The 16,165-nt window shown below is 42.4% G+C and overlaps 1 protein-coding gene across 4 annotated transcripts in view; it reads left to right on the forward strand.

Moving 5' to 3' along the window:
• The window catches only part of CD151 (CD151 molecule (Raph blood group)), a 46,589-nt gene extending 42,609 nt beyond the window's left edge, over window positions 1-3,980 (forward strand). For 3 of the 4 annotated variants that reach the window (XM_077287825.1, XM_077287822.1, XM_077287823.1), the window contains one exon: window positions 2,514-3,951. In XM_077287825.1, the coding sequence (XP_077143940.1) occupies window positions 2,514-2,573 (60 nt within the window). In that variant the 3' untranslated portion in view covers window positions 2,574-3,951. Of the gene's footprint in view, window positions 1-2,513 lie in introns of all 4 variants that reach the window. The other variant, XM_077287824.1, reaches the window with a different exon arrangement.
• Window positions 3,981-16,165: the final 12,185 nt, after the last annotated feature.

Raw genomic sequence — 16,165 nt, forward strand, 5'->3', positions numbered from 1 at the left:
TCGTCACCATTTGCTCGTGTCTTTCTCACTGCCCCTGTATGGAGGGGCTGCATTATACTATGAGGGGGGCTGCATTGTATTCTATGGGGGTTACATTGAATTTTATGGCGGGGGGGGCCCCATTTGGAAGTTCGCACCGGGGGCCCATAACTTTGTAGTTACGCCACTGGACACACTGATGGTAAAAATGGATGTACGGGTGACACTGATGGTAAAAATGGACACACTGACGGTAAAAATGGACACACTGATGGTAAAAATGGACACACTGACGGTAAAAATGGACACACTGATGGTAAAAATGGACACACGGGCGACACTGATGGTAAAAATGGATTCACGGATGACACTGATGATAAAAATGGACACACAAGTGACACTGATGGTAAAAATGGATGTACGGGTGACACTGATGGTAAAAATGGACACACTGATGGTAAAAATGGGTGTACGGGTGACACTGATGGTAAAAATGGACACACTGATGGTAAAAATGGACACACGGGCGACACTGATGGTAAAAATGGACACACGGGCGACACTGATGGTAAAAATGGATTCACGGATGACACTGATGATAAAAATGGACACACGAGTGACACTGATGGTAAAAATGGATGTACGGGTGACACTGATGGTAAAAATGGACACTGGTGGTAAAAATAAATGTACGGGTGACACTGATGGTAAAAATGGACACACGGACGACACTGATGGTAAAAATGGACACTTGTGACACACTGATGGCAAAACTGGGCACACTCGTGACACACTGATGGCAAAACTGGGCACACTCATGACACACTGATGGTAAAAATGGACACACGGACGACCCTGATGGTGAAGATGGACACTCGTGACACACTGATGGTAAAACTGGACACACTCGTGACACACTGATGGCAAAACTGGGCACACTCGTGACACTGATGGCAAAACTGGGCACACTCGTGACACTGATGGCAAAACTGGGCACACTCGTGACACACTGATGGCAAAACTGGACACACTCGTGACACTGATGGCAAAACTGGGCACACTCGTGACACACTGATGGCAAAACTGGACACACTCGTGACACACTGGCAAAACTGGGCACACTCGTGACACACTGATGGCAAAACTGGGCACACTCGTGACACACTGATGGCAAAACTGGGCACACTCGTGACACACTGATGGCAAAACTGGACACACTCGTGACACTGATGGCAAAACTGGGCACACTCGTGACACACTGGTAAAAATGGACACACGGACGACATTGATGGTGAAGATGGACACTCGTGACACACTGATGGCAAAACTGGACACACTCGTGACACACTGATGGCAAAACTGGACACACTCGTGACACACTGATGGCAAAACTGGGCACACTCGTGACACACTGATGGCAAAACTGGGCACACTCGTGACACACTGATGGCAAAACTGGACACACTCGTGACACTGATGGCAAAACTGGGCACACTCGTGACACACTGGTAAAAATGGACACACGGACGACATTGATGGTGAAGATGGACACTCGTGACACACTGATGGCAAAACTGGACACACTCATGACACACTGATGGCAAAACTGGACACACTCGTGACACACTGGCAAAACTGGGCACACTCGTGACACACTGATGGCAAAACTGGGCACATTCGTGACACACTGATGGCAAAACTGGGCACATTCGTGACACACTGATGGCAAAACTGGGCACATTCGTGACACACTGATGGCAAAACTGGGCACACTTGTGACACACTGATGGCAAAACTGGGCACACTCGTGACACACTGATGGCAAAACTGGACACACTCGTGACACTGATGGCTAAACTGGAAACTCGTGACACACTGATGGAAAAACTGGGCACACTCGTGACACTGATGGCTAAACTGGAAACTCGTGACACACTGATGGAAAAACTGGGCACACTCGTGACACATGATGGCAAAACTGGACTTACTGATGGTTAAAAACCGATATATGCTGAAGAGACACTGACACCGGTACCATTTTTAACGTACTTGTTTAAACGCCAACGTCTGAATGAGACCTTACACACAGGTTTCCGTTCCTCCTGGTATTGGGCGTGCAGAGCCACTACTGGTCACTGGACGATGCGGTACTGATTATGCTGTGCACCTCACAGATGACCCGTGCACCGATCCTGTCAATTAGAATACGACCCAACAATGTTCTCTTGGTTTTCTTGGGACAATTTTCTTCTTTAGTCTTTTCCATTAGAAAGTGTTTACCTACTCATCTAATGTGCAGGCATTAAAGTTTGAATTTGGCACGGTTTTATGCTACCAGTCTCTATAAGGCTGGATCCTGATATTTGTGTTTCATGGTTTGAGCACTGACCATGACTTCTCGGCTGACCCATACACAGGATCAGGAGTCTCTTGGCCGTTCTGTGACGTCAAGGGCCACATGATGATCTATCTGATGGCTATTTCTAGCAGCCCCTTTGTAACATGGCTTCTCCTGTCTTCATTTTACTCCTTAGGTATTTGGAATGATTTTCACCTGCTGTCTGTACAAGAGTCTGAAGTCTGAGCCGTACTAGGATCTCTGTGGACTTCTAATATTAACCCATTGCATCCCGCTGACCTAAGATGCTGCTTGTGCAGCAGATACTCATGACATCAGCTGCTTCCAACCACCCTAAATACCCGGCTGCCGAGCTGAAAACGATATATGTGTGCTGCCATCATCCAAATGGTAATTTGTGCCAAGGTAAACTTCAGAAGCCAACATTTCTTCTGGACCGGTTCTCATTCTCTCACGTGCCTAACGCCTCTAATTGTTCCTGCTGCTCGCCCTCACACCCGAGAGGAGTCGGATGCATTATTCGGGATCACCGTCATTGCCTTACCACCAAATTCCAAGCCAAACGTGAATCCGTGACGGTAGTCTCTGTCCGTCATTGTCAGCAGGAATTCTACTCGACCCATCACCAGTCTTCAAGCCGAAGTAATAGGCACTTGTGCGCTTTAATCCCCCCCCCCCCCCCCCCCCCCAATCGGCCTTATTTTTAATTTTTTTTAACCAGGATATAAAATGTATCACAAGTGGTACAGATTAAAGAGACATTAAGCTCCACTATCAAAAAAAGACATTTTGGAGGTAAATCAGTGGTGCGATGCCTCCTTGTCCTTTGGTTGCATAATGTTCACACTTTTTTAATGCAGATTTCTACAAGTACCCTGGAACCGCTCCAGTAGGCGAGGGGTCACTTATTTAAGTGATTTTGGTGGCATTAACCACTGAAGAATTAGCCCCATTTATACTAGATGGACTTGTTTTGTTTTTTTTTGTTTTTATGTCTTGTGCTCTTCAGTGTCATTGATGCTGAACATGTCCTATCTATATGTATCTGGTTATTGAGCAATGTAGTGATCAGTTTTTAGAAGGAAAGTATTCCGTATAAAAATTCTATTAAAAAAATGTAATAAAATATATATTTTATTACATTTTTTTCCCCTCCTTTTACTTTCTGGGGTTATGAGAGTTATGTCACTGATGCCTAATCGTGTGTATAATCCTACCCCGATAATACTACGGTTAAGGTGCTCTGGTAAGGTGTTATCTGAGCATGCTCGGGTGCTAACTGAGTGACTTTGGCGTGTTCAAAAAATATGTCTGAGTCCCTGCGGCTGCATGTCTCGCGGCTGTTCAACAGTCGCAACACATGGAGGGATTTCCTAACAAACGTGTTGCTTCTGTCGATCAGCCGGGAGACATGGAGCTGCGGGGACTCGGACATTTGAGCACCGCGAAGACACAGTTAGCACCCGAGCATGAGGACGCCTTATCCGAGCACACTCACTCATCACTAGTAGACACAACAAGCCTGGAAAAGAGAATCAGAGTGGTCTGAAATTATTATGGACCTTAGATTAGGATACTCATTGTATTTAATTTTAAGCGAGATGTCCAATAGTAAAAAAAAAAAAATTGGCATGGATTGATTAAAAAATAATAATTTACTGCCGGACAATTTATTTAAGTTACAGAATAAAGAGGGAGATGAATATATAAAGTAATGGAGGTGATGAGCGAGCTCGGCTGCCAGATCGTTCGTCTTCCCTGTAATATAAAGTTCTTTTGAATGTCACTGAAAGTAAAACAGAATATCTGGCAAGCAGGAATAAAAGCCTTTGCCAAGTAATTAACTTCAGTTGGCCATGTGCACGGAGCGCTTTTTCAAGCATTGATTCTGGCGTGCGAGGAAGAAAACATTCAGCGCCGCTGTACTAACAGATTATCATTAGGATTTGCCCCGCCATTGTCACACGTCTGCCTCTTCCAGCGTAAAGCCAAATGTCTTACAGCCGCTACTAAGCAGACACAATACACATATACATGTGCGGCACCAGAGCTTACATGCACTCCTGGGCGCAGGATGGCATAGTTAGGAGACATTCATTACAGCTGGCACAAGACATGTTTATATAGAGCCGTCTCTCCGCGTCTTAAAGGGAATCGGTCAGCAGGATGTCACCCCTGAACTATTTATGTGCATGCAGCTCTTTCAAAGACAAGTCCAGCAATACCTTTACATAGCCAATCCGTTCCTCCATTACTATTACATTGGAAAATTTAGGGTGTAGATTTGAAGCCTCTGTCACTCCAGCTCTATTCCCCCTGCCCAGCACCGCCTCCTCCTGCTTGATTGACATCATCTATGCTGTGTGACTCTACTACAGGACTATACTATTTTGAATATAAAAGAGTTGTCAGTCCAGAAGGGGGAGGCAGGGCCGGGAGGGGAATAGAGCTGGAGTGACGGAGGCTTCACATCTACACATAGTCCTTCAGCCTAATTTTAATATGAAAAACACTGATTTCACAGTAATGGAGTATGCACCCTTGCAGTAGCATGACCTTTAAATCCAAGTGCCATCGTAATATATCGCCCTTTCGATTTAGAGGCCACACACTTCATAGAACAGATGTATGAGAAAATCGTATCAATCAGATCTTTTTGGTATTACCTTCACCATCCCTGTCTGTAGACATTAAAGGGGTGTCTGAGAATGGGAAAAACTGCTACTCTTGTGTGACTGTATTCCTGAAGTCAATGCAGCAATACCAGACAAGGCCCCATTCATCATTTGCATTTTTTGTCACTTTTTTTTTTGTGGTGTTTAATAACTATTTTGCATCAAATTCTTAAAAACCCCGCATGTGATTAATGAATATTCCCCCAAAATTAAATGCTTTTATTTTTACTAACCTTTGGCTTGCACCTTTTCAGCACAAAGTCACATTTTGCTAAAATGTCGCAAACATTTTGGCCGTACATATATTCCAGCCTCCCCCAGAGGGATTTTATTTGCCTCAATTTTGAAACTTTTTATGAAAGTTGCAATTGATGAATCGCATGAAAACAATTGGAAACCCCAAACGTTGTCCACAATGGTGAGCAAAAGAAAGCATGAAATGAAAAAATTAAATAAAAAAAAAGCGCAAGCGCAAATTGAAAGAATAGATACAAAAAAAAAACGCCAGAGGAAAAAGAAAGCAAATGCAATAATGAATCAGTCCCAATATGTGGGCGAGAGTAGGTAAGATCAGTGTTTTCTGTTCTCATTCTCCCACTTGTTCTTCTAAAATTTGCCGTGATGACCTGTAGTGATGATTAGTAGCTGCCAGGTATCTGGTTGTCACTGATGGAGATGAACAATCCTATCCCTGACTGTACCACAGCCCTGACTGTACCACAGCCCTGTCCCGCGCATGTCACCATTCATATACCATACCATGCCTCTATGTATATATTCTGCACGTGTGAAGGACTAGAATATGTGTTATATGCCTTCAAAGCAGCACGGCCAAGGCCTCAATCCCAAGTGTCTTTTCCCTAAGTTCCCTACTTTACCAGGTCTCATATCTGGGAGTGGCTGCGATTTGCCAGGTTGAGCTGCAATACCAGTTTCAGCCTATTCAAAAGGGTGGCGCTACTTCTGGGGAAATTTTGGCCAGTTATTCCCCTCTAACAGTCCACCAATAAAGTAGACCATATGCTGAGCAATTTCTGCCCTAGGCTTCATAGTGGAGAAGCGGGGGGTCCTGTCCACATCCGTCGCGGTGCCTGCTGCCTATAGATATAACATATATATATTAATATGACTTCTTACTACTGAGACAACTACTGAACTCGTCAGCATTTTTAGCCTTGATGAATCCACCGCTATCATATATATCAGCTCTTTATTAATATTATATAAGGTGTATATGACAAATCATGTTTTTGTTGTGACCTGTACAGATTTTTTTTTTCTACCTAGATGTGAATGTTGTCATTAAACCGACTGCCAAATATAGTTTTTGTACTTTTTAGTGTATTAATAGGCTCATCTGCTTTTCTTTTTATATGCTTTTATACAGTTCATAGCTGAGATCCGCACTGGACGGGGGCAGCACTTACAGTGGAGGCTGCTCAAAATACTAAAGCTGGCCATAGACATTAGACTTTTTTATCAGTGCATTAAAATCTTGGAGAAAGCATTAAATGATAATTCTCATATTTATGAACAGTCCTATGCCTCGGATATGACTAACTCCTGCTATTGGGATGTTATCCTATCCAATCTATAGTGCCTTTTTGGAGATAGGCGGTGAAAGCCCTGCGGATATCTGGTCATTTTACAGTAAAAGGCAAACTGTTAAAGGGTTTTTTTTTTTTTTCGATTTCGGGAAAACTGATGTGCCTCAACTGCAGTTTGATTAAAAATGTGTCCTTTACTCACCCTCCCCGGGTCCAGCGCGGAATGTGCCACTGCCCCCAGTGCCTGTTATTTTTAAATTCTCATTATCTTAGCATGTACAGAGTCTCAGCACACAAATCTACGTGTAAAATGCACGCTGTGTGCACTTAGCCTGAGGCTACACATCATCTTGGGCCTCGACCATGGTTTGTTCGGTGCTGCTGCTACAACTTCGCAGCGTAATTCAAGCAAATGGGGTGGCATTGCAGCCTTGAGGGTACCGTAATTGTGACAAATTGCAAGTTAAATTTCCAATAATTTTTTGGTGGGGGAATTGCTTGTAGCAGTATAACCCTATTCATTTTTATTGTGCCGCAATATAGTAGCGGAGCTGAGCGAACCTTGGTCGTGTAACAGATGTCGCGGCCAGGTAGCCCCAGCCGAAAGGTGAGCAAGGCCAAGTCGGCGTTTTTGGATGGGGCTGCACCACCAACATCTTTTTGTAAGCCCAAATGATGAAAAGATGATTCACCATGATTTAATTTAAAAAAAAAAAAAAAAAAGTGGTTGTTATTTACTGTTTAAAAGGATGTCTGATCCTTTGTAGCGCCTTTTTCAGTATGTACTATGCATTCACTGATCATATGGGTAATATATCCATGTAAGCACTGTATGTTCCTATTTAACATCACTGTGTATAAGTGAAGAATCATAGACCCCATATGTCTTGTTTAAATACTTATTTTTAGTGTTAATAAAATGTGTTTATGCACTAAAGTCGTACGTGATGGATCGGATACTGCTGGAGGTGCACAACCAAGAACCTGTCCGGTTTCTTTTTACAGGCACGATCAATGGCTGCTACACTTGGTTTGACTTTGATCAGGGTAAACCTTATTCACACATCAAGCCAAATACAGGAATGAGTTTAAAAAAAAAAAATAAATAAATAAATATATATATATATATATCTCCATGCAGAATTAAAGTCTGTGCTTTGTGTGTGTGCTTAGGTGAGCTTTTTACAGATATTGCGATTGGCATTAAAAAAAGCAACATTTTTGTACCGCTATGAGTTGAGCAAAAGTTTTGCAAAGTTTAAAAACAGATTTATGCCAAAATTCTGGCAAAAGTTGTTTGATGAATCTTCGTTTTCCCCCCAAATCCGATGGATACTAATTGTCAGTTTAGGTCATTGGTGCTAGTTTGTGGGGTCAGTACTGTGCAGTGGCACACTGGGCCCCTGCAGCTCATTACTACTACTTTTTGTGCCGCCATATAGAGCTGAAAGGGTATAGTCCTCTAGGTGCAACGCTGAGGAAACCTTTGGAATACAAGTTCTGATGGAACATCGTTCAGTTTTGTATAAAATGGGAGGCAAAGGAATGTACAAAATCTAAACTTCTACCTGGAGGTTGGAAGGCTCCACTATGTGATTGTGTGCATAGACTTTGGTAATAACTGCACAATAAGCCTAGGTTCACACTGGTTTTTTTTCTGCTTTAAATCCATTCATACAAGTTATGGCTTCTGTTTTATAAAGGAAAAAACAAACCTGTTTGAACAGAATGTAAACTGCGTGTGTGAACTCAGCCGAAGTTCTAAATGGTAAGTTTGCATCCAGCTCACCAGGACGTTTTTGGTCCTGCTGCATGGAGTATTGAAAACCATAGCAATACATTGCCCACACTTTCAGCATCAGATATCCCATAAAGTAAAGGCTTTATTATGTCACCAAAATGATAAAATACAGAGGGCATCATAGAGATTACATGTAGCATGCTTAGCAGCCCCAGGTCATTCCATTAAATGGAAACAATCACCTTTTTTTTTTGCTATGTAATCTGAGAGCACCATGATGTAGAGGCAGAGACCCCAATTCCTGTGATGTGATATTTACTGGGGTGTGTGCTGCTGTTTCAATACAATCAGTGTTTTATCAGCAGGAGATTATCACTACAGGACAAGGTGGCTCCTAGCCCTAATAAGCCGCTCTATACAATGTATGCAGAAAGCTGTGGTATGAATAGTTATACAGGGTTCCACATCTGAGATCTGCAACAGCGAAAATTATGATTCTAGCATAACTGCTGCACCCAGTAATCTAATGTCCTCTTCAGAGAGTACTTGGACTGTAGCGCCACCTATTGGAGGTAGCGATCCTAAACGTCAATATGGACCCTTTAACGAGTCTTGCAATATGACTTGGGGAAAATAAGCCAAACCAGAAATTCCATTTGCAGAAACGTGTTTCGGGGTGTTTGCCCCTTCTCAGTGCAGAGCAGGAGATCCAATTAGGCTAGGTGAGAGGCCTCTGAATGGTGGGCTCCTTGTGGGCAGTAGCAAGCCGTATTAAGGAGACTTTCAGGCCAATATCGACCTTTAGGGCCCCTTTCCATTTGCGAGAAACACATCCGTATCTCGCATGTGAAAACCAAGCTCTGGCGCCGGCACTTTGAAGCGGAGTGTGCAGCTCCATGTGTTGCTATGCAGCCGCACGCTCCGTTCTGGAATGCCGGCGCCAGAGCTTGGTTTTCACATGCGAGACACGGACGTGTTTCTCGCAAATGGAAAGGGGCCCTGAGAGTGCAAGTCCTCTCCAAAGAGGCTGTTTGTGCGTTTACACTCCCAGAGGAGCATTGCATGGCCTATAAGTCTCCTAACTCCAGTTTGGCACTTTCTACAAACAGAAATGGTAAATCACTGGAATCAGGATCTCTGTCCCTACCACATGCTGCTGTCAGATTTAAAGCAATAATAAGGTGTAGTCCTGTAGTGATCTATAATCCACAAGAAGACTGCGACCATTGGGATGCAATAAGTGCGATGTAGACCCAGACTACCCTGAGCGGTTATAGAACGGCTTGTATTCAGCGAGTGTAATATCAGCGTTTTACAGTATTGGCATTTCACAGTCCGGTCCTAAAACTTTGTTCGGAGGTACACATCTAATAAATGTGTCACATCCTTAGATAGGGAAGTGCTGGAACAAAGTATTCTATAGATTGGTGCAAAAAAAAAATTCCTCCAAGACCTTCATAAAGAATTTGGCATTTCCTATTGGATTATTAACGGATATATAAAAGGTCATTCTAAAAATGATAAATTAGAGAACTGTTTGCGGTGCAGCTTCCTTGTAAGAATTCTATTGATTGGGATTGTTGGGTCCAGCTGACATGCCAGATTGTCCTCATGCACAACAAACTACAGATTTTCATCAGTTTTTGGTCCCTGTGCCTTCTAGGTTTTAAGACAAAAAAAAAAAAAGGACGGCATTTGTGTATTTTTTTTATTGCACAAATCAAAAAATTTTTTATTGCAGACTTAGGGATTGCAAACAAATAAAAATGTAAAAAACCACTGCGTTGATTTGTAACATGCAGATTATTTTGTGGAATTTTAGGCCAGATTCACTGACGCTGGGTGTACATATCATAACCGTATCGATGGCGCATTCACGTTTACCTGGAGAGTATTCATTCCCTGTAATAACCTTCTCCGTGCAGGACGTGTGAGCACAAGTATCACAGCCCATTATATGTCTGCAAAACATGGCAGCCTGTGCATAATCTGTGACTCATGGAGGAGGAGTGTGTCTGGGCAAAGGTTTCCAGTGTTTTAATCACTCAACAAAACAGCTAATTAGTGATCCCTTCTAGAGGCATAGGGATGAAGATGCGGCATTGCCCGGCAGCAGTGTTTTACTATTACACCATCCACTATTGTTCTTCTTGTATATTGTATTTTATTCTTTATACAGATTTCGCTGCTTTATTTCTGGATTATAATGACGACATCCAGTCTGGCATAAATGGCTAGCACGAAGTTTAGAAAAACAACTCTGTAATAGTATATTCACATACAGTCATGGACGAAAGTGTTGACATCCTTGAAATTGTTCCAGAAAATGACGTACTTCTCAAAGGAAATTATTGCAGTTATACATATGTTTATTTCCTTCGTGTGTATTGGAGCAACACGAAAAGGCAAAATGGTTGGCAAGCAAATTTGTTTCAAGCATGTGATGCTCGTTCACACTCACCTGTGGCAAGTAACAGGTGTGGTCAATATAAAAATCACACCTGAAACCAGATAAAAAGGGAAGAAGTTGACTATCTTTGCATTGTGTGTAGCACACTAAGCATGGAGAACAGAAAGAGGAGAACTGAACTGTTTAAGGACCTGAGAACCAAAATTGTTGAACAATATCAAGAATCTCAAGGTTACAAGTCCATCGCCGGAGATCTTGATGTTCCTTTGTCTACAATGCCATCTGTGTGCTATCCAGTTTTTGTTCTTCAGAGCCATAGGCCTGTATTGGCAATTTTGTCAAAATTGGACATTGTCTCCATACTTTGGAGCAGACCAATTGTTCTGCAAAAATACAGTGACTGCTATGTGAACAGCCCCATAGATTAGAATGGGTACAAGTACATGAAAAACAATAGTAGAACCCGGATTTGAAAAAAAAACGACACAAAAATAACAATGAAAAAAGTATAAAAATGCAAAAATTAACAACCACTGAAAAGTCTGCACTGCGCAGTGAAGGATTGCAGGTCCGGCCACAGCTGCAAGCGACTCTCGTGGACATGTAGCCACATTGTTTATTCTGTTAATCCGCATGGCTCATATAAAGCAGAAACGGTATTGCTTATAATAGAACATTCAAAAAAACAAATGGCATTTTAGCTCCACTCTTGTTATCTCAGCAAATAGTTCATATTGTAATTTCTTCTCAAGGTGTTAGTGAGATTGTTTGACATTATTAAACAGTTTACTCCATAGCTATTAATCTGCAGCTCGCAGCTGCTTTCTCCGGAGGAAAGCTGTCCCTTATCACTTGTGTTATTATTCATGTGTCCAGGAGGGGGCGCCATGGGTCTTACTGAACAGCTGCTTTACCTCTCCAGTTATCAGAGCAGCTGCAGAACAGCTTCCATCTTTACCTCCATGTGACCCGTATATGAATGTCTATAGTCGTAACCTGCACATCTGCTGCCACACAATGAATTACACACTGCGATCCATAAAAATAAATTATATCTATTAAAAAAATACAATATTTATCTCACATTCTATATGGATAAAATCACCTGACCCCACACATTACACCTGAGATAGCATTGTAATTACACAGGCATTGATGTGGCACCTACACCCACCTCTGCAGATATAACGGCTCCTGCTCTTCTGGGAAGGTTTTCTACAAGATTTTGGGGGCATCTGTGGGAATTTTTGCCCCTTAATCCAGAGCAACATTTGTAAGATCAGACATGGACGTTGTGGAGAGGTCGGGCTCACAATCTCCGGTCTAGGTCATTCCAAAGTGTTGCATGGGGGTGAGGTCCGGGCTCTTATGTTCTTCCGCCAAACTCCCACAACTATGTCTGTATGGACTTTGTGCACTGGGCGCAGTAATGGACCGACCCCAAACAAAATGTCTTGTGTTCTGAAGCATTAAGACTTCCCCTAACATAAGAGGAATCTGTCACAGCGTTTTTTTGATACCCCATCTGAAAGCAGCCTGATGTAAAGACAGAGATCCCGATTCCAGTGATGTGTCATTTACTGGGCTGCTTGCTTCATGAAGTTTTGATAAAAATCACAATTTTACCAGCAGGAGATTATCACTAGTAACCCTGCAGCCAGGTAGTCCCCATATATTCATGAGTTGTGTATAGCCCCTCCCACACCACTGATTGGCTGGTTTTTGCCTATGCACAATGTACACGTAAACTAGCCAATCAGTGATGTGGGAGGGGGCTATACACATCATAAATATAGAGGACTACCTGGCTGCAGATTTATTAGTCCTCTAGAGATAATCTCCTGCTGGTAAAACAGCAGTTTTATCAAAACTACACTAAAAGCAAAGCCACAAAGAGGATTAAAATCATCCAAAAATCCAGCAGAAAAAAGGCAGCACAACTTACCTGCCCAGGTCTTATTACAAATGCACTGCAGGGTGCAGCTAGCCCATATAGCAAGATGTTGTAAACACAGGTGGAAAATACTAAATGAACAGCCACTCACCACCTACCCATTCATGGAGGGGGGACAGAGGAAGGATATTATACACCAGCGGGACAATGGGTCCCAATTAGTGATGAGCGAATATACTCGGTACTTGAGTTTTCCTGAGCACGCAGCTGAATAATTTACATCTGTTAGCCAGCATAAGTACATGTGAGGGTTGCCTGGTTGCTAGGGAATCCCCACATGTAATCAAGCTGGCTGAGAGATGTAAATCATTGAGCTGCGACAAGGAAAAATAAATCTGCGAGTACTTACAAATACTCGGAGGACCCCCGAGCGTGCTCAGGAAATCTCGAGTACCGAGTATATTCGCTCATCACTAGTCCCAATATTTTTGTCCATATCATGTATGTACCAACTCGGGAGTTCGCAACCTTCCAGACATGAAGATCTACACTTGCACGTTGGGAGCATCTGAAGATCTACTCAGTGCCAGATTGTAATACAAGGAATGGTGGAGAAGACTCCACAGGTTACTGCATGAAGGTATAGTGAAGTCCAATATTGAATTTGAGTGATATTTTTTGAGGAATTTTGTTTGTGTACAATACTGACAGGTAGGGTTGAGCGAAACGGGTCGATCATTTTCAAAAGTCGCCGACTTTTGGCTAAGTCGGCGTCTCATGAAACCCGATCCGACCCCTGTGCTTGTCGGCCATGCGGTACGCGACTTTCGCGCCAAAGTCGCGTTTCAATTACGCGAAAAGCGCCATTTCTCAGCCAATGAAGGTGAACGCAGAGTGTGGGCAGCGTGATGACATAGATCCTGGTCCCCACCATCTTAGAGAAGGGCATTGCAGTGATTGGCTTGCTGTCTGCGGCGTCACAGGGGCTATAAAGGGGCGTTCCCGCCGACCGCCATCTTACTGCTGCTGATCTGAGCTTAGGGAGAGGTTGCTGCCGCTTCATCAGAAGCAGGGAGAGCGTTAGGCAGGGTCCACTAACCACCAAACCGCTTGTGCTGCAGCGATTTCCACTGTCCAACACCACCTTCGGTGTGCAGGGACAGTGGAAGCTATTTTTTTTTTTTTTTCCCTCAGCGCTGTAGCTCATTGGGCTGCCCTAGAAGGCTCCGTGATAGCTGTATTGCTGTGTGTACGCCACTGTGGAAACCAACTGCTTTTTTCAAAGCACATATCCTCTTGTTCCTTCCTTTCTGCACAGCTATCTTTTTTGTTTGTCCACACTTTTTATTTAATTTGTGCATCAGTCCACTCCTATTGCTGCCTGCCATACCTGGCTTAGATTACTGCAGGGAGATAGTAATTGTAGGACAGTCCCTGTTTTTTTTTTTTTTTTTTTTGTGGGAGATTAAGATTGGCATTTCTGCTACAGTGCCATCCCTGTGTGTGCCATCTCTCACTGAGTGGGCCATAGAAAGCCTATTTATTTTTTCCGTGATTTGTGTTCTAAATTCTACCTCAACACAAAAACACTACATCAATCAGTGGGAGAAAAATATTGGCCTCAGTCAGGGCTTGTGTGCCACTGCTGTGTGTGCTATCTCTCATTCAGTGGGCCATAGAAAGGCTATTTTTTTTTTTTTAATATTATTTGGTTTCTAAAGTCTCCCTGAAAAAAAAAAAAAACATAAAAAAACAGTGGGAGAGTAATATTGCCCTTTCAGCTTGTGTGCCAGTCTTGACTCCTGGGTGTGCCACCTCTCTCCCTCTCATTCAGTGGGCCATAGAAAGCCTATTTATTTTTTTTTTAAAATATTATTGGGTTTCAAAAGTCTCCCTTAAAAAACAAAAAATACATAAAAAAACAGTGGGAGAGTAATATTGCCCTTTCAGCTTGTGTGCCAGTCTTGACTCCTGGGTGTGCCACCTCTCTCCCTCTCATTCAGTGGGCCATAGAAAGGCTATTTATTTTTTAAAAAAAATATTATTGGGTTTCTAAAGTCTCCCTTAAAAAACAAAAAATACATAAAAAAACAGTGGGAGAGTAATATTGCCCTTTCAGCTTGTGTGCCAGTCTTGACTCCTGGGTGTGCCACCTCTCTCTCTCATTCAGTGGGCCATAGAAAGGCTATTTTTTTTTTTTTGGTTTTTTTAATATTATTTGGTTTCTAAAGTCTCCCTGAAAAAAAAAAAAAAACCTAAAAAAACAGTGGGAGAGTAATATTGCCCTTTCAGCTTGTGTGCCAGTCTTGACTCCTGGGTGTGCCACCTCTCTCCCTCTCATTCAGTGGGCCATAGAAAGCCTATTTATTTTTTTTTTTAAATATTATTGGGTTTCTAAAGTCTCCCTTAAAAAACAAAAAATACATAAAAAAACAGTGGGAGAGTAATATTGCCCTTTCAGCTTGTGTGCCAGTCTTGACTCCTGGGTGTGCCACCTCTCTCCCTCTCATTCAGTGGGCCATAGAAAGCCTATTTATTTATTTTTTTTAAATATTATTGGGTTTCTAAAGTCTCCCTTAAAAAACAAAAAATACATAAAAAAACAGTGGGAGAGTAATATTGCCCTTTCAGCTTGTGTGCCAGTCTTGACTCCTGGGTGTGCCACCTCTCTCCCTCTCATTCAGTGGGCCATAGAAAGCCTATTTATTTATTTTTTTAAATATTATTGGGTTTCTAAAGTCTCCCTTAAAAAACAAAAAATACATAAAAAAACAGTGGGAGAGTAATATTGCCCTTTCAGCTTGTGTGCCAGTCTTGACTCCTGGGTGTGCCACCTCTCTCCCTCTCATTCAGTGGGCCATAGAAAGCCTATTTTTTTTTTTTTTAAATATTATTGGGTTTCTAAAGTCTCCCTTAAAAAACAAAAAATACATAAAAAAACAGTGGGAGAGTAATATTGCCCTTTCAGCTTGTGTGCCAGTCTTGACTCCTGGGTGTGCCACCTCTCTCTCATTCAGTGGGCCATAGAAAGCATTTTTTTTTTTTCCTTGATTTGTGTTCTAAAATCTACCTCAACACAAAAACACGACATCAATCAGTGGGAGAAAAATATTGGCCTCAGTCAGGGCTTGTGTGCCACTGCTGTGTGTGCTATCTCTCATTCAGTGGGCTATAGAAAGCCTATTTATTTATTTATTTTTTTTCTTATTATTTGGTTTCTAAAGTCTCCCTGAAAAAAAAAAAAAAAAAAAAAAAAACAGGGGGAGAGTAATATTGCCCTTTCAGCTTGTGTGCCAGTCTTGACTCCTGGGTGTGCCACCTCTCTCCCTCTCATTCAGTGGGCCATAGAAAGCCTATTTATTTATTTTTTTAAATATTATTGGGTTTCTAAAGTCTCCCTTAAAAAACAAAAAATACATAAAAAAACAGTGGGAGAGTAATATTGCCCTTTCAGCTTGTGTGCCAGTCTTGACTCCTGGGTGTGCCACCTCTCTCTCTCATTCAGTGGGCCATAGAAAGGCTATTTTTTTTTTGGGTTTTTTTTAATATTATTTGGTTTC

The sequence above is a fragment of the Ranitomeya variabilis genome, chromosome 2 (genome assembly GCF_051348905.1).
Source record: "Ranitomeya variabilis isolate aRanVar5 chromosome 2, aRanVar5.hap1, whole genome shotgun sequence".
NCBI classification, from domain to species: Eukaryota; Metazoa; Chordata; class Amphibia; order Anura; family Dendrobatidae; genus Ranitomeya; species Ranitomeya variabilis.